Source organism: Panulirus ornatus, chromosome 12 (assembly GCF_036320965.1).
Source record: "Panulirus ornatus isolate Po-2019 chromosome 12, ASM3632096v1, whole genome shotgun sequence".
Lineage (NCBI taxonomy): Eukaryota > Metazoa > Arthropoda > Malacostraca > Decapoda > Palinuridae > Panulirus > Panulirus ornatus.
The window spans coordinates 24,573,760-24,595,381 of record NC_092235.1 but is presented as its reverse complement, the minus strand read 5'-3'; the positions used below and the strand labels follow the sequence as shown (position 1 = coordinate 24,595,381).

The 21,622-nt window shown below is 45.1% G+C and overlaps 1 protein-coding gene across 3 annotated transcripts in view; it reads right to left on the bottom strand.

Annotated features, from left to right (window-relative positions):
• Nucleotides 1–21,622, bottom strand: part of LOC139751880 (serine/threonine-protein phosphatase PP1-gamma catalytic subunit B) — a 55,632-nt gene that overhangs the window by 4,870 nt on the left and 29,140 nt on the right. For all 3 annotated transcript variants that reach the window (XM_071667533.1, XM_071667534.1, XM_071667535.1), the window contains exon 3: nucleotides 399–629. In XM_071667533.1, coding sequence (XP_071523634.1) covers nucleotides 399–629 — 231 coding nt within the window. The remainder of the gene's footprint in view (nucleotides 1–398; nucleotides 630–21,622) is intronic.

The window sequence follows — 21,622 nt, the reverse complement described above, 5'->3', positions numbered from 1 at the left end:
AAAAAGTGAGAATGCAGTTAAGTGCAAATTTCACAAAACCTAGAGTAGATTGCTGCTTATATAAGATTTATAAACCAGGAATCACATGAACTACAAGAAAAATTAGAATTACATGAAAGCCTTACTGGTCCTTAACTAAATGTCAAATCTTTTGTGATCATTACATCATACAATCACTAAAATTCACACACAAAAAAAAAATCTAAGATGAGGCATCAGATTGTGTGCATCTGTACAAAGAAAGTGAGACAAAATAATCATAATTTGCACAGAGAGAGAGAGAGAGAGAGAGAGAGAGAGAGAGAGAGAGAGAGAGAGAGAGAGAGAGAGAGAGAGAGAGAGAGAGAGAGAATGCTTTGATGACACCCTCCCCCATTCTGTCACTGGATATCACTTACACTCGTCGTAGAAGCCATAGATTCTGTTGATTGAGGCGCACTCGTGGTTGCCTCGGAGGAGGAAGAAATTCTCTGGGTACTTGATTTTGTAGGCCAGTAGTAAACATATGGTCTCGAGCGACTGTTTACCACGATCGACGTAGTCACCCAAGAATAGGTAGTTGGACTCGGGCGGGAACCCTCCATATTCAAATAGTCGCAACAAGTCGTAATACTGTCCATGGATGTCACCTGGAAAAAAAGAAAAGTAATGTCTACTAACTATTGGGGAGGCTGTTAAGAGTAGTAATTATAAAACTAAAATTCAATTAGATACTTTGGTACCCAGGACCACCAGTCTGCTGACAGAAGTGCCTCTACTCCATTCCTTTCTTTATATCTTGAAAATCTGATGACGCGACAAAGCAGCCTTTAATATCAGCTGAAAAGGGAGATGTTGAAGTCGGCTCCTCTCGGCGTAGGGAAGTCAGGGTACATGGGCGAATAGTTCATATGTAAATTCCTTCCCTAAGAAGAAGAAGAAAAAAAAAGCTTAATAATAACCATTATCAACCCCCAATGGTCGACTTAAAGACCGAAAAGGCACCAAGGATAGGTACGAGGTGGCGTTAAGGTCGTGAGGGGAAAGGAAATGGGTTGGTAAGGTATTGATCTTGGTGGGAGTCGCCTTCCCACCCGCTGCAAGCTACTGTATCACCCACCATACCAATCTATTTCATCCACATTAAACCAAGAAATCAAGCTTAACATTGTTCACTCAGCGATTTTTTTTATTGCACTGGCTCCAAATAAATAACCAAATACTCACTTCCTCGGGCTTATGTAATTACTGAACCTAATAAGTTACAGGATATATATAACCAAAGTACCTTTACAGAATTATATTTATAAAACTCTCATACCTAACAATCACCTTATACGCCTCCCTAAACTTAACAAATTACCTATAAGAATTTATATACCTACGCACCTTTAACATGCTACCTTATACGGGTTACATAACTAACGTGCCTCTTAATAAATCACCCTGTATGGTTTACGCAACTATCGTAACACTCAATAACGTACCTTATACTATTCAAATCTTTACACATAAAGCTCAGTTCAACCTCTGGCGATAACTGCAAAACGCAAACTAAAATTAAATGTTAAACTTGTTTCGATGGCTGTCTTCAAACCCGGACCATGATCAGTAACCATGCTTCCTCGATTGGGGCCTGCTCTACCCAACTGTTTGATGCTGCAGCTCTCTACCTGTAATAAGACTTCCTACACCTCACTTTCTCACGCTTGTCGAAAGCAGCAACTTCTCCAACCTCCAATAATTCCCACTAGTAACTACAAACTTTACGGCTGACAATTTGTTTTCTTATTATTTTTCTTATCTTCAAATTCCTAACTTCCGGACCGTTTACAAACTGAATAACGGGACCATTAAATTGAGTTGAACGTAACCAGGATACGTGGTGACCACATACTTCACTGATGGCATCACTGATAGTTTGTCCTGTGCTTATCTGCTGAAGACATCCGGTGTCAATAAAGACACCATCCTACGAGTGCTCTCCGTAGATGTGTGGTCAGAAAACGGTTGGTGATGAGGAACGAGTCGTGACGGGTGTTGCGAGTGGGATTATATAAAAACACCTGACAAACCTGCACAGTCAGTGTTCCCTCGTGACGTCTGGCAGCCCTGGTTCCTCCTGTACTTCTCTGAGCACATCCCTTCCCACAAGCCAGCTCATCACACCGATACAATCTCCGTTCCTATACGATGTCGTCACAGTCCAGGTTAAGGAGACCTACTTCGCACCAGCAGTGAACGATATATCTTCCCTTCCACTCGTGTGTCGCATGAGGCTACTAACTAGGAGAATAAACCCGCGTATCTTATCGGAGTTAGCTAAGAGTCCACCTTCCCTCAGGGCCATTTCACAGCTGGGGTCGTTGCTCCGGTTGTTTCTGCACCCAACTCACTGTAGTCTATACCACTAGCGATACATAACCCAGGGCACAGTACCACCCGTAGCCGCTGGATTTCTGCTCCGGAGTATCATCTGTTGCATCCCGCCCGCTCTCACTCCTCGCGAGAGACCAGTACGAGTGCACATGCCTCAGGAAATTCCCCGTGATGTGCTGGGATCCGCCCCACAGGTCTCTGTATCCATAACTACTGGCATCGGCTCCATTAAAGTTTACTGATGCGCAGGAGCCACTTCTGGCCGCACGGCCCTCTCACTCCTCATCTGACATGCTACTCACTATCGTAAAGGTTTGCTTCCGCAGACACTTTGTTAACTATTACACTGACGACATCGTTATGCAGAAGTGACCTGAACCACAGCATCACAGATGCGATGAGGAGGTATGTCGTATTCATGGAAGCAAACTTACGCGCGATATTTAACAAACCATCTCCCTCAATTCAACTCTTTTCTCCAAGCAACTCATACATTAAAGAGTTTAACACAAGGCAGCCGGCCATTACTGCATGTTCTCCTACGTCCACTCATCAGGGAGGTGAGAAATATAGAATGAGATGTCCAGCTGTTCTTTCAGCCAAAGCAATGTTACACTGCAGTCAGTCACTAACCTCCCTAGCTATACAATCTTACGAATTACACTAGCATATACATGCAACCTCTGCCTAGCCAGAGCACACAACGTCGCTTGTGCGAACGTGTCAGAGGTCCAGTCGCCACACAGTAAAGACCACCATCAAGTGCGCTTATAAAACAGGTTCACAGGTGAGGACGTCAGCGGATATATCTAGCACTTCCTGTAGAGAAAGTAGTACAGATCCTGACAGCATCAACAAACTTCGTAGTTGATCTAAAAACACTGATGGAACAAGCTCCCATCAAAATGATACTGAATACAATGGATGCTGATGACTTCATCATTATGATTATCATTTTTATAATCATTAACTAAGAATGTGACTAGTCAATATCAAAGTCTGCCCCAGTCCAACGCCCCAAAATCACATGGAAGACAACATCCTGACGAAGATGCATCTAAAGTTATAATCACTCATTAGTGCACAGCCCCTGTTAAGGTACAAACACACCACCAAAATATTACGTCTGAGGAGGCCCATTACAACCCGATCACCATCATCACAACTACACACCACCAATCCCACTGCAGCTGCAATCGCCATTACCCATTAGAGCGCTTAGGCCACCGGCAGCGCCATACACACAATGACCAACACAGACGCCGGCGCCCTGGTCAACTTTCACAATCTTCCTCCTTCGGTGTATCAACGTAAAAACACCCGCGATGGGGCCGCGTTGTGCAACAGCGCTTCCTTTAGCTTCGACCTTGAGGGTAACACACCTCCCCCTGAACCAGTCCGGCAGTACTGGGGCCGCCACTTATCCCCGGGACAGTATGTCTGTCATGATGCTCCCGGCTGCATAATCTTCCCTACCTACCGCGCCATACGACCTGTCCGAGCAGAGGTGACATAATCAGCATGCACCTGCGGTGTTATGTAAACCATAACGGCAGGCCACCGTCAGCCACCACCTCATGACCACACACACACACACACACTTCCCAGTGCTTTACATGCCACACACCCAGACGGACAAGAGTGGCAGCTATAGCTTCCTGCACCACCAAGGCTGGGGGAAGAAGCAGGGGCTTCTATCCTCCACAACACTACGTGTAATTCATTTGTGCCGCTAACAGCCGCTAATTATCTGTTCAAACCACAATAATCCTGAGAGAGGTGGCACGAGTCTGTCAGACCCCAGTGGCCATAAAATTAAGACAAAACATATTACAGTCCTGGGCTACGAGGCGTCATAAATAAACCAAAAAACCTCAACCGTTTCGCTAAAAACCCACAACCTACCTTCCGTGTAACCCCTGACTGTATCATCAATTCGTCATCTGACTTTGCACATCGACCTTCATGTGACCTTCAGCATTGCTTCTTTACCTGACCTTAAACACCAAGCTCTTCACTTTGACCTTGTGCAATACGCAACCCCCTCACATCTTGATAAACACCCCTCACAAAGGCGTTACACAACTTTACACACACAACGATCTCCCACAGGCTTGTGTCCTGCACGACGGCAGCTTGTCTTAATCTCTTGGGTCACTCTGGGATCATGATGAAGCGGGTGCACTGTTAGGTCAGGCTTCTGGCGGCTGTACCTGGCGTGGCTACATTGCTATACGAGAACTGGATCGCTCGGGTGCTTTTTTTTTATATATATAAACAACACACCAGGTATAAAGAATAGCCTGCAGCGAGTTAACTATCCTCAGATTGCGGAAGCTGATGCTATTTTTAAGGCCATGTTCGCACACACACACACACTGACACATCTCTATCCCACCACTGTCTTCCTAACATTATCCTATTCTTTCCGTATCGACGCCCTGATGTATTAACAGACAACCTATGTGATTTGAAGCACCGAAAATTATTTTGTGAATCTTTAGATTAGCTTAAGGCTTAACGGTCGTAAAGGGAGAGAGCGGGAGAGATTCCTAAAAATATCGTAACTGGTTTTTCACCCTTTTTTTTATGTAGCTCACAGGATCCAGCATACCATCGACGCAGTCCGTTCTTTCCGAGTCGGTACGTCACCTATCGAGATCTTTCAAATTACGCATTTACGCTCTGGTGGGTCTGTCCATGCTTAAATTCCGTGATCTCAATAATGAAGCTGTAGACTGTTCTACCAGATGACCACGACATGAGTACCGACACAAATATAAAAGTACAGACATGATAAACACAAGGTTAAAAAAAAAAGGGGGAAAAGTAGGTATATAATTCGTTCTGTAATCACACACACACACACACACACACACACACGAGTCGATATCGTACCTAACCCGTGGCCAGAGTCCCACCATAAGTGAATCGCAGACAAATTACTTGCTAGATAAAATTTGAATCGCATTCAAGCACACGGGTTAAGAATGATCAGATTAGTTATTCACAATCATGCATAAGGCCCCAAACTATATAATATGCTTCTACAGTTCGGTCACTGGACTAAAATGAGAACAGAGAACTAATTAAGATGCTCAGGAGCAACAACCATGGTAACGGGAATTAAGAGAGCCGAGTCAAATTAAGCGGCTGAAGGGGCTCACAGCTTAAAATCAGCCCGCCATGGAAAGGGAATGACTGAGAAAACCAGATCACAACTTAAGTCTCTGCATAAGCCAGATAATACATCGTGTGTGCACACTTCTATATATACAAGCTGGGAACCAGAGGCCCTAATATAAAAGGCATATGTTATATATATATATATATATATATATATATATATATATATATATATATATATATATATATATATATATATATATATATATAATGACATCGCCGTGTCAGGTTGGTAAAGTTTCACACGTGAAGTAAGACACACGTGGCGAGGGGCTAGAACGCGGCGTGGAGGTTAGGCCTAAGAGAGGCGACGGGGCCTTCCTCCACCTAACCCCCCGACCTTTTCAAACGACCCCAGCTCCACACCCTCCTGGTGACGTGTACCTATTGATCTTTATCCCTTCTTGTGCCTCCCTCCCCCTCACGGTCAAGGTCGTCCCAACGGTAGGCAGATATAGAGAGACAGTAATGATGTACGAGCGCGCGCGCGCGCGTGGAGAGAGAGAGAGAGAGAGAGAGAGAGAGAGAGAGAGAGAGAGAGAGAGAGAGAGAGAGAGAGAGAGAGAGAGAGAATGTGTGTACACAGAAGCCATACAAGGTATTAATAGTGCAACAGCAACACCTGGTGAGGTAACTTACAAACTCCCCCTTCTTCAGGGAGTCTTTTTTCATGGGTAGCGGTCTATAACAAGCCTGGGCCTTAGTTCATCACTGGAGATCTGTAGAGACTTAGCCATATGGGCAAGACATAGATGGCTGAACATATATTGTCCATGACGAATATCCAAAAACAATTACGGTCTGGCCTGCCTGGTATGATGCGCTGCAAACACCACCTCTTTGAATTCCATTCCCACTTGCATGGATCTGATCAAGCATATATACAGCCTATTATCTTACTAACATACATATATATACACTCGCGTCCACAATTCTAAGGAGGTTATTCTGCTGTTTCCGAGTTTTTCCCTAACTTCAGTCCACTCGCATCTCCAACCTCTCTCACACACACAAATGCTGGTATATGAAAACAATCAAAAAAGTCTTTGCTCTATCGATTTCCAATTTCAATTCTCTACGGAAATTATGCATCTCTAATGCTACCATTTCTCGCGTCGAGACATTAAAAAAAGATGAGGCAAGTTTTACGTCCGTCTCCCACTAACGGCCACAGTCCTAAATAACGTGTATAGAACGAAATCTTCTCAACTCAGACTTGCATTACACTATGACTTCATCTTACATCTCACACACAAGTTTCCTCTCACTCGCACATAATTTCAACACATCCTCCCTCTTCCTTGCCACACCAATCCTACCACCAACCTTGGTAAGCACACCAAGTGCAAAAGCAAGGCACCACCACGAAAAAAAGATCACGAGCAATCACTCCTTCTTCAACACAAACACGAGTCATGAAGCACTATATGAACAGCATACCCTGAGCCCCAACCACTGGTGATAATGATCACACTCATCTTACACCACACCAGCGGTTCTTCCCTCACCACTCGTGTGACGCTACTCCAAGAGCCAAGTCCTGAGAGTTGCCAACCCATAGATTCCGTAATATATTCCACGGAGGGCCTTCAGGTTAGGCTTAACCGGATTTGGGTCACGTATCCCCGCCCTCCTTCGGTCTCCATCCGCACGTGCTTTGTGTAAATATTTTTTTGTAATATCCCTATACAGTCAATAACACAAAGGCTCAACTATAATCATAATACATGTGGTATTAAATGTAATTCCGAGACTAATTTTCAGCCCCTTGACACTAAGTGTGAGACCCTTGATTATAAAGGCCTGGCCTTACCTTCGTGCTGTGGTATAATCAAAGGTTTAACGAGTTAGGTGCACTCTGTAATTACCTATGTGTTAGGTACGATATGAGAGTTCTAAAATGGGCAGGACACCCTTACCTGAACTTTCTCGAGGCTGGGCCCCTTGAGAACTTTCTCGAGGCAGGACCCCTTACTTGAACTTTCTCTACATTCACACGTTTAAAACTTTACCCATGCTAACAAAATATTAGAGAAAAGTGAGTTAAACCAAGACGTCGGTAATACTGTCAAGAGCTGTCCCTAAACTAGCACTTCCCGCTATGGGAGCAATTGCTATCTATCGTAGACAGCACCGTGTACGAGGAAAACCAGTGTGACCTGAAGAGGATATTGTGAGGAAGAGTCTACCATGACAAATACTAGATACATCCCGCACAAACCCCTCACTGGCCTTTCAGTGTTCCAACCTCGGGGACCCGTTCGTGCCAGACAGGAGGTCCGGCTGAATTACTGAGAGCCATACCTGAATGTCGTCGTATGCTTACCACTCAAGCCATACTCTCTCTACTTAACGTCGCATGTTCAGCAATCTAGCCATAAAAATCCTACTGACCCTAGAACGTCACGTGAATGGAGCGGGATTTTCACAAGCCTATCCAGGTTCTCAGGACAATGAGCGATTTACTGAATGTTGCATTCAGACATTTCTCACGGTGACCAACTACACTGATATTTGGTCCTAGCATCTGACCTTTTCTATATGGGTCAACATATCGAAACTAGATTCCACTGCATGTAGAAATATAATATATATAAGCATAAAAAAATCAAGTACAAACTACCATCTTTTTTATTCTTACCTGGAACACAATTACCCCTTTTTCCCCCCAAACAGAAAACGAGAAACTGACCAGCAAAAGGGAAGCGGGTGGATGCGTGCTGGACGCGCTCTGCTGCATCTCCGATGGTCATCCTCTACCCCCACCATGTTTACGCCGCTACCCACTTCCCTCCTCGATCTGTATTTCCATATCCCCTTCCTCCCTCACTCCATGGAGAAGGAGTGTTACCGGTCAGTGTGGTGTGGTGGAGCCTACCACCATGCGTTCTGCACCATCGCCACCTTATAATACACTTCCTGACTTCATCTCCCACTTGGCGTAAGACCAGCCGGCCGCCTCGCCCACATACAAGGTCCCAGACGCAATTAAGTTCCTGTGCATACTAGCCGGAAGTTGGTACCGAGAGAGTTTCCTGTGGGTACCAACAGGAAGTCACCTTGCACTCGTCTGTCTCTCTAGTTGGCCCGTTCCGGCATCATTATAGCTCTGTCATCACACGCAAGGAAACTTTACGAGGCTGCTGCGGTATCTCGCCTTACAACAGCGAGGCGGCGTCTAGCCACCAAGTATCACTACCGCTACCTTGACGCCACGACCGTCTTGACCTATTTCTCTAACTTTCTGCATCATGTCAACGACTTCAAAAGCTGTGTCAATACTTCAACTAACGGTGTCTCGAGCCCACAGGTCTCACGTGACATTTAAAGCCACAACATTTTTTTTAACCGCACGGAGCCCAACGGTGGGTATGGTGGCCTGGCCTTTGACCTGAACCCGAAGGTTGGTTCATGCTCTTTAAGTTCAGCTTTCAATGCGTACTCTACGTTTTCTTTAAGCCACCGACAGCCATAAGATCTTCAATCAAGTGTTCCGCCCAACACGAAGCTTTCTAAATGCGAGAGACTGGGATGAACTGAGTGCGAGGGACTTTCACACATCTTCCGCTTTCCCCAATCACAAGCACGACGGATTCAGCCTGAATGTGATGCACATTACAATGACAGAACCTGACACGGTTTCCAGACACAGCGCGAGGTTCCCATGATCTGAGAACAACGTACAAACCTCGGGTTAAATTACACAACCACAACTAATCTCAGGACTGCTGTCCTTAGCGATTTCCGCTCCCTACACAGAGCAAAGAAAGCAGTAAACAATCCTGCTTTCAATTTACAAGCGGCCCTTATTCACGTTAGGTTCCTTGGCTTTGACGCAATACAGACCAGCTCCAACACAGTCAAGGGCATAAATTCTTCATCAATCAGGTGATTGTATATAGATCCCGCAGTTCGAGTACTGAAGATGAATCCTAATGTCATGATCCAAATTCAGGGGCACACCTTTCAACTTTTACGGCTAATAAATAATTCTACAGTCATCCGCTTGTCTTCCCTGTAGAATAGAGTCTTATCACTGCGTTGGCATTTTACGACTTGAAATCAAAGCCATGGATATAAGGTTATACGAGTCTCAAACACATATAGTCTTCAGGTTATGTTGGCATCAAAGACCAGGCCATAATATCTAATAGGTAGCAGAGTCATGCTACATGAAGCTTGAGACAGAGAGGACGTTAAGTACTGTTTTGAGATACTTCGTGACGGCTATAGAAAGTTCAAGGGCTGGGGCTGCTACGAGTGTAGACTCCTCTTACAGTAAAGTACATAAATAAGGTTACATGGGATAATGCATAAGTGTTCTATAGTTATCAGGCAGTAACTCTATATGATCAACCATGTCTTTCACCCCAGTCATCTGGGCCGATGTAAAATAACTAGGCCTTCAGGTATTTCAAGTATCAAAATACAAGACATTTCAGTCTACATTCCAAAAGAGGTGCGTTTGACATTACTACCACAGTTTTCAACAGCTTTACAAAGAGATAGCAAGCCCCATGGTCTGAAAATGTACGGGAGGAATACGTACAATAAAAATAATGGGACAAGCAGAAAGTTTCCAATCCAAACATGGATCAGATCGCCCTGTGTTCCACGTTTCTGACTTTCAGTTGAAATCTAAACTTTCTTTTCTCTTCTAATTTCTTTAAGCCTTTCTCCTTTCTTTTTTTTTTGTCGTTGTTCAATTCTTTCATTTCCATCTTTCTCCTTAAGCGGCGCATGCCCGCTATGCAAGCTTCAAGAGCAGCTGTGTGACCACTTGGCTCTCCGGATCTAAAGTGTACGACACCGCATTGATTTTGACAAGTACCGCTGAAGGCAGTGATCAAGGCAGTCGAGTTCTTCATCACACGGACACATTGGGGAAAAAATGAGTGTGGACCCAGGGTTCACCCTGGCCGGGAACCCCCGAGAAATATTGCTTATTGGGATGTATGAGAAACAGATTTTACGTAGGTTCAGCACGTACGCTCACCGCACACGTCTTGCTCGATGCATACAGCTTCTCTCAGCTGCCACGCCTATTCCATAATCAATGGTGGGTTCTCCCGGAACTGACTTCAACCATATAGCAAGTTTTCTTTTTTCTATGTGGGGAAAACACGGCTGCCTCGTGTCTCCGGAGGTAGTACACCACGAGCCACGCCTCCTCCTCCATTAACTCGTATAGTTTTGTCTGTCATCTTTACTGTATATTGCTCGGTATTCTTGCAGACTTTACAATGCTTCTTCCTTGGTGATGGAGGCTTCTGGGTCGTGCCTGTCGTCCTCAATACCTTCGGTTTACTGCCACGTGTAGAGTATCAGGAATCTTCCTAGTCATCTCTCTCAAGGCTGTCCAAGTTGGAGGCCTTTCCTGCTCTCACGATATTCGATATTTCATTATCATGCGCAATCCGCTCGATTTTGTCCGGCTGAATGCATCTATATAATTCCATTTCCTTATTTCTGACTGCTTGGTTGGCTACCATTACGACACAACTATATTCCGTGTTTCTTTTCTGTAAACCATTAATATTTTCATCGCTCATTTCCTCTCTGTGGAAGACGAACTCTCATTATCATACCACTCATACCCTGGCTCGAGAGAGGTATCTTATGAACCCATTCTCTCTGAATCCTACTTTCTCATTTATAATGACTCCTTGATCTTTATGAAAGTCTGCGTCGCTTTCTATCGCTTTTTCCATGTTGGATCTTTGAACGATGTCACAACCCAATGTGTTCACGTTTCCATGACTTTTTTTTCTTTTTTCAAATCTTTCACCTATTCATTTTTTTTTTTTTTTTCGTGCAGGCTCCAGTCATGGACAAAAGTCCACATCAAGGCCGGGTTTTAATTGAAATACAGAGAGGATTATGAAAGGTTATATTCACCTTCCTTGAATTCCATTACATTCACTTCAGTCCACTTGTTGTAGACTGCATCAGGGTTTGCATCTTTGTTTTTTCAACACGTGATCGAGCTGTCATGACCTTATAACAACTGATGCTAACACAATGGTCCCTGTGGTAACCCCCCATCATAGCAACGTCTTCATCAAGCAGTGTACCGTTCACTTCCGTTTTCAACTCTTTATGTAAAACGACCTGATCCGTCTTCCTGTCTTTATCCCAAATGTGTTGAATCGCTACCCTCTCTCTCTCTCTCTCTCTCTCTCAGTAAAAACGCCGTAGTTTATTTTGCCCAACGCCTTTGCAAAGACGAGGAAAACACTGTCCATTACCCCAACTTGCCCAATGGCGTTACGGAGAGTCGTCTCCTATAATTCTTACACCTGAACTTTTACTCCCCTTGCGTTACACAGGGGAACAATTACAGCGTCCAGTCATCCGGCACCGGGCCACCTTTCCATACTGACAAACACACTTTCCAGATCCACTCCATTGCAGTTTCACCTCTACTGGCCACCATCTTGTTCACCTCTCCATACCTGAAGGGTTTCCCATTCTATAACAGCTTTAATGTTCCTCTTTTACGTTATCTCCCTCTACCATGTACCCACATATCTCTCCTCTTACATTCATTTTTCAAACCCAATATGCAAGTCTTTCACACAATCTCCGATCACCCTTTGATACCTGTGACCTCAAACTTTTATTTTATCAATCAACACCATCTCAACAATATATCGCAAGACTTTAATCTTTTAAACAACAAAGGTTCATGCAGATTCCCTGATATATTCATCTCCAAGCTACCGTACCAGTGAACTAGCAAATCTAAATTTACAAGTGAACCCCTCATCTTTCCCTAGTACACGAGAGTTACAGAGGCTAGGCACAAGCCTTAGCAACCTACCTGGGCAGCAGCAAAGTCGGTGGGTGGGAGCCAGATGAGGCGTAGCCGTGTCATTCATCAAGTTACAGACAGGTACCTTCCAGACGGCCCGCCCCAAGCAACAAGGGGTTGCTATCCAGCGATTGCCCTACCTCTCTGTGTCCTCAGATACAAAAGTTGGCAAATTTTCATATGGAGAACCTAGCTTTGAATTATATCACGATGGCGCAGCGCCACTAATATTCTGAAGGAACACCTCTCGTTTTGAATGCAAGATACTATTGACTGTCCTCCAGCAGATAACCTCGTCATAGATCATGTCTTCTGTTACATGGCTTATCGATGTACTATTCTCCACCAGGTTTCCTCGTACTAGGCCAATAAATGTTCTGTTATCTGGCTTCCGCACTACGTAAAATGAACTCACTGCTTCTTGAATTATCGCGAATTTACAAAATGTCCTCCAGTCTAATGCTCACCATCACCAGCAGGACACGCAACTGACTATAACTACCTTAGCTACCATTTTTAAGCCCTTCAGCACGATGGTAAGATGACCAGACCTAGAGAGGGGTATCGTCACGCTCTAGGGGTGTAAACCACGAACGTTTGAAAGCATCAATAGTTAAGTATATGCATATTCCCAATATGAAACAACCCAAAACTTGTTATCCCCTTACCTTAGCTGCCGTCCAACCACTTGCTCCTTGGTCTAGTGGAGGGCATCTCGTCGCTCCGATGAGTAGCAGGTTATTGGTGAGGAGAGCATGTCACGTTTCTAACGCAGTCATGTTCTAAGAACATCACATGGCAAGTCCCTCTCTCCCAGCATTGTGTACGAGTCTACAGTGAACCTATGCACTCATAATACAAGTCTGGTAAAATAAACGATGATCAACGCAAGGTTAAGGTGTTAAAAAAGACAATAACTCACCAGAGTAAAGTCTTCAATCTTCTTCCAGTTCAATGCCACTGCTTATAAAGGGCAAAGAACGAGTCATCTCATATCTAAGGAAACACAATCAAATGCATAGTGCGCCAACATCACGGTCACCATATCCTCCCGTACACCTTATATACCTATCCAACGACGACCCCAGTCCATTATGCTCAAGCCTCTGCTTCGATGGCATCAAAATTACATATCCTGGACGGAGTTTTAATAACACTTCCTGAATATTACCAGGACGGCAGAATTACCGCCAGGCACGGACTTAATTAGTGCAGGATGATTTTTTTTTTTTTTTTTTTTTTTTACAACGCGGACGGTTATTGAGCAAAGTCGATGAGACCTAATCAGATGTTCCCCGATCTCGATACCTGTGCAGACTACACGATCCATTAAACTCGTCTATAAATCGATATATTCTATCGCAATCCAGTGGCCTTGACGCCGGCTGATGACTAATGCAGGATCAATATTCAATTACCCAGGCGAAGACAAAACTACTGGGATGTGGGCAAACAATGTGGGGGGAGGGGGGCAGCAAACAGTCCTTGATGATGGCGAGGCAGGCGGCCAGGCTAACAAAGGCTTCTACTGGTGTACCGGCAGACGAGCCTGTTGTCATGACGACAGAAAAGCTTGCCTCGTTACCATGACAACTCTCTCGCGCGCGAAAACACGACCGGTAGCATCTTAAAACACCCTTATGCACCCACCACGATGCTCGCCTCTAAGACGCGATGTGTTGGTGAAGGCGATGGTTAAACGCTTTGGCGGTCCTTAATAACCATCTGCGCTTAAAAGTTCCATGACCGCGCGCATACAGCAATGGCTGAGAATTGACCTCCGAGGTCAAACTTAACCATGGCGTGGACGCACAAGCGGACAAGGTCGTGGAATTGGTCCTCAACTTCCTAAGAGCGAATTAACAATTCTCCAACGACGTCTTCGATTCCAGGAGAGGTGGCGGCCGGGATAAGGTGAGAACATAATCTGTTACGGTATGAAAATTCATATAATACGCCCGTCTGCCGCTCGACTACTCTGGCATAACAAGGAACCATTCACCTAGGGCGACCTTGCCTATGCGGAAGGACCAACGCAGCCCAGAGAGGAAGGAACAATGCTATTCATATCGGGAGAATTACGGGAAGGAAGAAGACACTTCGAGGTCACCTACAACCAACGCCAGTTGACTATGATCATATCTGTACCGCCAATACACCACTGGAGAGGGGTCACTGAGAAGTATACGGAAATAGCAACAAACTCGTTTGGATTTTCCTGTTTGGTATACAGCAAATTCCCTCTGTAGGACTGGGGAGCAAATGTTAAAACACACGACCACTTCATACCGACAATTCTAGGTCCATTCAGCGAATAAGATCACCTCGTTAATGGATCGCTACACTTTACATATTTTCGTACGAATCTACAGTTTGTTCAACCTCTTCGATAGACGTTACCTGAGAGTAGCACCCATTTCTCAAGATACACAACTCGCGTCCTCCACGTCATGTGGTGAACGATGAGGTGGTGGTGGGTGGTGCAGCAGTCTCTCGTGAGTCTGAATCATTATTCCCTAAGTAGTGAAAGTTGCAACTTTCCACTAACTTCCATTCAACGTTCACTTTAACTCCATCTCACTCCTTTATAAGCAAGTCTTCAGCTTTATATATATATATATATATATATATATATATATATATATATATATATATATATATATATATATATATACACACACACGAAAGATTTAGAGCGATCGGGAAAGAGTGAACTAGAACGATGTGGTATACTGGAGCCGACGTGCTGTCAATGGACTGATCCTGGGCGTGTGAAGCGTCCGGGGTAAACCATGGAAAGGTCTGCTGGGGCCTGGTTGAGGATAGGGAGCTGTGGTTTCGGTGCATTACATATGACACTTAAGAATGGACGTGAACGGTTACAGCCCTTATTAGTCTGTAGCTAACTTGCGAAAGTGAGAAACTGCGATCATGGAAGAGGGATATATATATATATATATATATATATATATATATATATATATATATATATATATATATATATATAACCGATTACAAGAAAATGATGAAAAGGTTTACTTTTCTAAGAACCAGGCAATATGGCTGCTAGAGCCACTCAGAACATTTTCTGGTACTACCGTACGAATGTCGAGCCCAAATCTTTGGCAACATTGTGTCAGGTTACTATTTTATGTGTATTATGGTCAAGTCCATTTCTTACATGATGTGTCTTCATGATACAATCTTCTGTGACTACTGGCACACTTATGCTCAACACCATTTTAAATGAGTTTCCTGGAATATATGTCACTGGAAACCTGTGACGCAGCATTTTGTGTTGCGAGTGGGGTCTGGGCTTCGCACACTGAAGAACTATAATTCTGAAGGACCATGAAGCTAGTCTCATCACCATACAGGGTCTTTCTGAGTGTGGACTTTACCAGGCAAATGTCATTCCTTCGCCTCCAACCGGACACCCAGCCCAATCACCCGGCAACCTTAACGGCTCACGAAACCCTACCGACTCCGCAAACCCCAGTCTTCCGCAACAAAATGTTGACCTCCCTGGTTTATGAAACGTTCTTCCCCTTCATGAAGACACGTCATTATGTAACATGACATTACAAACGGCCAAACGTCGTCTTCCAGAAGCTGACCAGAAAGCAAGTCTGTGGCTTTCTTGGACACTCCACCAACTTCGGCATTGTAACTGACCATCATCAGCATAAGAACGAACACACGCTTGAGCTTTGCCGAGCAACAGATCAGCGCCAGTTGAGACATACGAATGGAGAGGTTGGTTGCAACAGGATGCGACCAACACACGGCCGCACACGACACGCAACTCCAATGATAACAATGACACACACATAACACAAACACACGCACACACCCAGATACACAATGAGACCACGGGCAACGCCAACAGATCTCCAACGCACGGCCCTCCACAACATGCAACTCCATGACAACACTTACAAACACACTGATAACACACCACAGCAGAAGCAGCAGCAAGACGACCACGATGACTCCTGCACTGGGAGAATAACCACAACATTACCTCCAGCCCTTCACTGGCCACAAACTTGGAGGTTAATGCTACTTTCAACGGCAGCCCGTGGGCCATATACCAGTGAAACGGAATGATAAATAACTGCGTGAGATTACTTTGGACCACGGATTACTTTTCTATTTCGTCCAGATATGCCGGCAGCAATGGAACAGCAAGAAGTAAAGTTCTCTGGAAATTATGACAATTAATCTCAAGCGTTTATACTTTCCTCGACGTTGGTTTTGACTAATTCCACGACTGCGGAGCGAAGCTTACTTACAACTGCATGACACAACGACAACACGCAACCATTTATGACACAATATCGGACGCGCCGCCATGAAGTACGTACGACAGATAAAGGAAGACGATTACCGTGCGCAGAGATTACGTCAACTGGTAACAGCAGAGCATAAGACCTGCGGCTGCCTCACGTGTAAACAACGAGTCTCCATAACATCGGGCGCCAGGCGGTGGTGGCGTGGAATATTGATGGCGGCCGGTCCGCCCCGCTTCACATCATCAATAATGACCTCACACCCACCAACGTCAGCACTCGCTCACGGCACCTCCACGTCGTCGTCCGCACTTCAATGGCTGCCAAGGATTACAGCTGCCCTTAACCTAAAATACGACCAGGGGCCGCCCAACACCTTCCCCGCGATGGGAGATCTCCAATCATGACGCCCACGAATCTATGGCAACACGTGGCAAAACCACGTGCCATGCCCTGTCAAGTGCATTAGAGATGTCGATACAGCCAGGAAGGAAGGATCCTGTTTCATAAAACACTCCACAGCGCCGTACACACACACACACCCGACAGGCAATGGCAGCTGGGATCAAGAAATTATCAACATTCATGCCTTGCTTTATATAACAACAGTGGCTACACACACACCACCGCCACCACAGTGGCAGCTGGCTCTCCAGGGCGAGTGGCACTCGCCACACTACTGAGAGTAATAAGGACTACCCAGAGGCGCCCGGGAGTACACAGCAGGCTCCCGGGGTCGGCGTTATTGACGCGTGCCGCTCCGTCTGATCAATACTGCTACAACACGCCTAATAACCCGCCTCCACTCACCAACACCACTCACTGCCACTACCACAATTAACGTGGAAACGAAGAACCACAAAAACTGGAGAATACAACGACTACCGCTATCAGTATGGCGCAAGGCAACCATGGCCGAGAATAACCCAACACAAACAATATAAAAAAAAAAAGAAAATCAATAAGCGAAATAAAAAAATATTTATATAAAAAGTAACTGTACACAAACTGTAAAATCCCAAGATGGCTTTTCAGTGCTGCCCTTGTGGCTGGAGGCACTCGCCAACTTGCACAAGCCACTGCCACCAACACGCGAGGAGTGCGGACGAACACCATTAAGACAAACCTGGGTCCACCACGCTCCAAGATGGGCAGCAGTTCGTAAGGTGAACACTTCCTTCCCAAGGGGTCGACATTCCTCCCCACAAGACGTGCTATTCATCCCTGCTATTCTGAACTACACTACAGCGGTCACACTGTACTATCCACGGCGAAACTTTCATGAACATACAAACGACCACGTCCAAACGACACACCATTTCCAAATGACAAGCCTAAGTCTCACTTGCATGAGCGGATGAGTCTTGCCAAGCGCGTGGGGGAGGCGTCATCACTGTACCGTTAGCGTGTACCCGCGGTACCAGTGCACCGTCACCCGACGATCAACAGAAGCGACGGTCGCAGCCCTACATCCAATGTCTAACGCAAGCTCGGCTACCCGGAGCCTACCACCACCACGCCTCCCGTTCACTGTCGCTCGCTAAGTCTCCTATACGTAAAACCAACATCTTTTTCCACTGCACACTGAACACCAACCGTAACACTTATCCCTTATCAACAGTCCACGCAATACAACTAAGTTATTTCGGGAGATAACAACTGACCCTGAGGGCTTATGATCTCATGACTTACAAACCTTGACATGCTAAGACTTCATGACCCAGCAGGTCGGACCAAGCACGAATCCAATCAAACTGATAATTATCTTACAAAAAAAAATAACAATCACAACGCCAGCGACCACTGAAGACCCGAGACCTGGTTGAGCGGTGGGGAACGCAGCCCTTCCCACGTTACCTACATCACGATGAACGAGTGGCCTTAATCTCCGAAGATAACCGTGGCTATGAGATATAAAAGACGCACTCTGTCCTCCTTTATTAAATTAAAAACGTGCGCAGGAGCGGAGCGTTCTGATAGTGGCGGTGAGAGATAGCGAGCCTTTACCACAGCAATGGTTTGCCTGACGATCCTTGATGGTATATAAACATCTTCAAATAATTTTTTTTTTCATTATATTCTCACGGTAAAAAAGGAAGCCCGCGCACAAAAGGGACCTCTTCCCAGCATTACATCATGAACATGCAATGTCTGGCATCGTCACAACTTCACCATTAACCCTAATCAGGACGACGACCTACCTCTGATTACGACTTTAAACCTCCTTCCTTACGATCAGTCAACCCTTCAGTACGACCACCCAAGTCATTATCGTACACACTTCAAACACCCAAGACCATCAACAACACACTTCACACACATCAGCACTGGCTCAACCCTCCGCCTCAACAAAGAGGCGGGGACTTTGTGTACGTTGGATAAACCATTCTCTTCTCAATTTCACTATGTATACATGTAGTAATATAGAAAACTACAACAGGTGGGTACCCTGACTTTCCAATATAACTGCAAGGGGCGACCCCTCAAGTCAATTTACTCTACAATAACTTTTTCATTTTCATTCTTCATTAAAGGTGAGGTCTGGTGAGGTTTCTTTTTATCTTTTTTCTTTTAAGGCCACCAGACATTCGTGACCATAGACTCTTAACCAGAGGCCAACGTTCAGTGATGAGCGTCTGGCGGCGGGAACGCAATCAGGCTGGGGGGAAAACCCCTGACCCAACCTGTCTGGCGCGAGTTATCCAACGAGTTGCTCAGGATTTCCTAATAGGATCACACAACCACATACGCATCACCAAACCACAAAATCCTATGCTTTATAAGATGGGGGCCGCTCGTCACTCGTAGTAATCGTGTGCCTTTAAAAGCCTACTACTTTCCACCCGGAATGACAGCTCGTCATAATCACGGGTGTTGGAGAGACTTGCGAATACGTGTACAATGCTACCTACGTGCCACTAGTGGCGAGAAAGTACCAGCGCCACAGGTGAAGACGCTGCCTTCAGAATTACAGAGACTTTCTCCCCCATCTCGTCAACCACATGTCGTATACACGCTTTACGCACACAATCAAAGGAGCGCCACTCCCTCACACTCTCCCCGCACTAGCGCTCATATCAAACAGCAATCAGGCCCCTGCCACACATACGAACCCAACTGGCTCTCCTCTTTGCTAGCTTAAAAGAAACACAAAAGAGTTACAGCCAATCCGGTCGTGAGCAGCCAACACTTACGTCCTGGCCAGGTCAGAGGCTATCGATTACAACTCCCGCTCCGGTTTAACCCGAAACCTGTAAAAGGTTGTGGCTAGAGTAGAGGTAAATGACCAGGTTAAAAATCCAAGGAGCTTTGTAATGCTTAATCCCGTCACCATGACAGTGTAACGGCCTGGCCTCTTGACCTGAGCCCTTATAGATCCGGAGCCACAGCGGTGCCCTGGTCTCTTAGGACCTTACTGGCTTCGCAGCACACAAAAAAAAGGGCGACTTCCACTCCAACTTCAGTATTTACTAACGATAATTCAAGACTGTTTGATACGCTATACCAAGAACAAGGCGAAACGTGGAACTGCCTTTGAAAGAGGAAGTTCTACTGTTTCTCTCCACACGGGGGAGAGAGAGAGAGAGAGAGAGAGAGAGAGAGAGAGAGAGAGAGAGAGAGAGAGAGAGAGAGAGAGAGAGAAGGAGCTTGGAGGGACAGGAGACCAACTCATCCCAGGCAAGAGCCTAGTCCGATACGATCCTCCTTACAAACTAACATGACCAAAACTGTGTGCACAGAGAGAACACCATCCGGTATACAAGAAATCAAGAACACACAAACACACTTCAGCCGTAAACTATGCACGGCCTTCCAGCTCCTGGTGTGTAGCAGGTGGTGTGGTTTACCTCTCAGCTGGTCCCACACAGGCCATTTAAGTCTGCCAAGTCTTAACAAACTAAAGAATGATGAGAACTGCCCTCAGTCGGACGACTAGGCATCATACAACTGGCGACCATCCGTCAACGTAACAAACACACACACACACAGTCTGTCCTAGTCATACAGCTTGGCTGACCCGAGAGCTGGGGGAGGGAGTAGCACATGTCGGAAGTGTCAACTCCCTGGATCTGCCAAGCAGGGAAACGACGACAAATGTCACCAGGTCACAACACCTCAATGTCTACGATCCATGTCTTTGTGACAGAGGCAACACACATCCTGACCCAGGATGCGACCGACTCTTTACCAATGCATCCGGCCGAAACAAAGATCACAACGCTCGAGGTTTTAAGTCTATTCAATGAAGTCGTAGGCACCGAAAAGTTTCTTAAAAGATGGAATGATAGAACCCATATTACATGAAGCACTCCCAAAAAACAATAAATCGGCCATGTGATGGAAGAAGCCAAGACTGAGGGAGGATAAGGAGTAATTCCCTACAACATCCTGGTCTCTCAACAAGCTTTATCCATCAACAATCCTCCCAATAATATATATATTTATATATATATATATATATATATATATATATATATATATATATATATATATATATATATATATGCTTTCGCCTCATTTTGATTCAAGGTAACAGCCAGCCTCTTCCTTATGCAAATATAATCCTTTCTACACCTTCTATCTTTCACACTTTCTCGTTCTTCTTTTTTTCCGTCAAAACTCCGATTCTGTTTTCCTTCTCATCAATCCCTATATTCATTAGAAATAAATCCCTTAAGAAAACAACTATCCAAAACCAGAACTTTTATCATGGAACATAATTAAGAGCAACACACTCCATTTACTCTGTCCGGAATACATCATGCAGAAACTTTCCACACCGCTCAGGTAAGAATCCATCTAAACTTTTACTCTGCACCAAAATGGTATCATAATGTATGTCTAATGCATGGCAACCTCAACTTGTACAACTCCTTCATTCATTTCAAGACTTAGTACTTACAATCATCCTTCTTATCAGCTGGGCAACATTACAACACGAGCTTTTCGCAACATCATCTACAACTTTCAC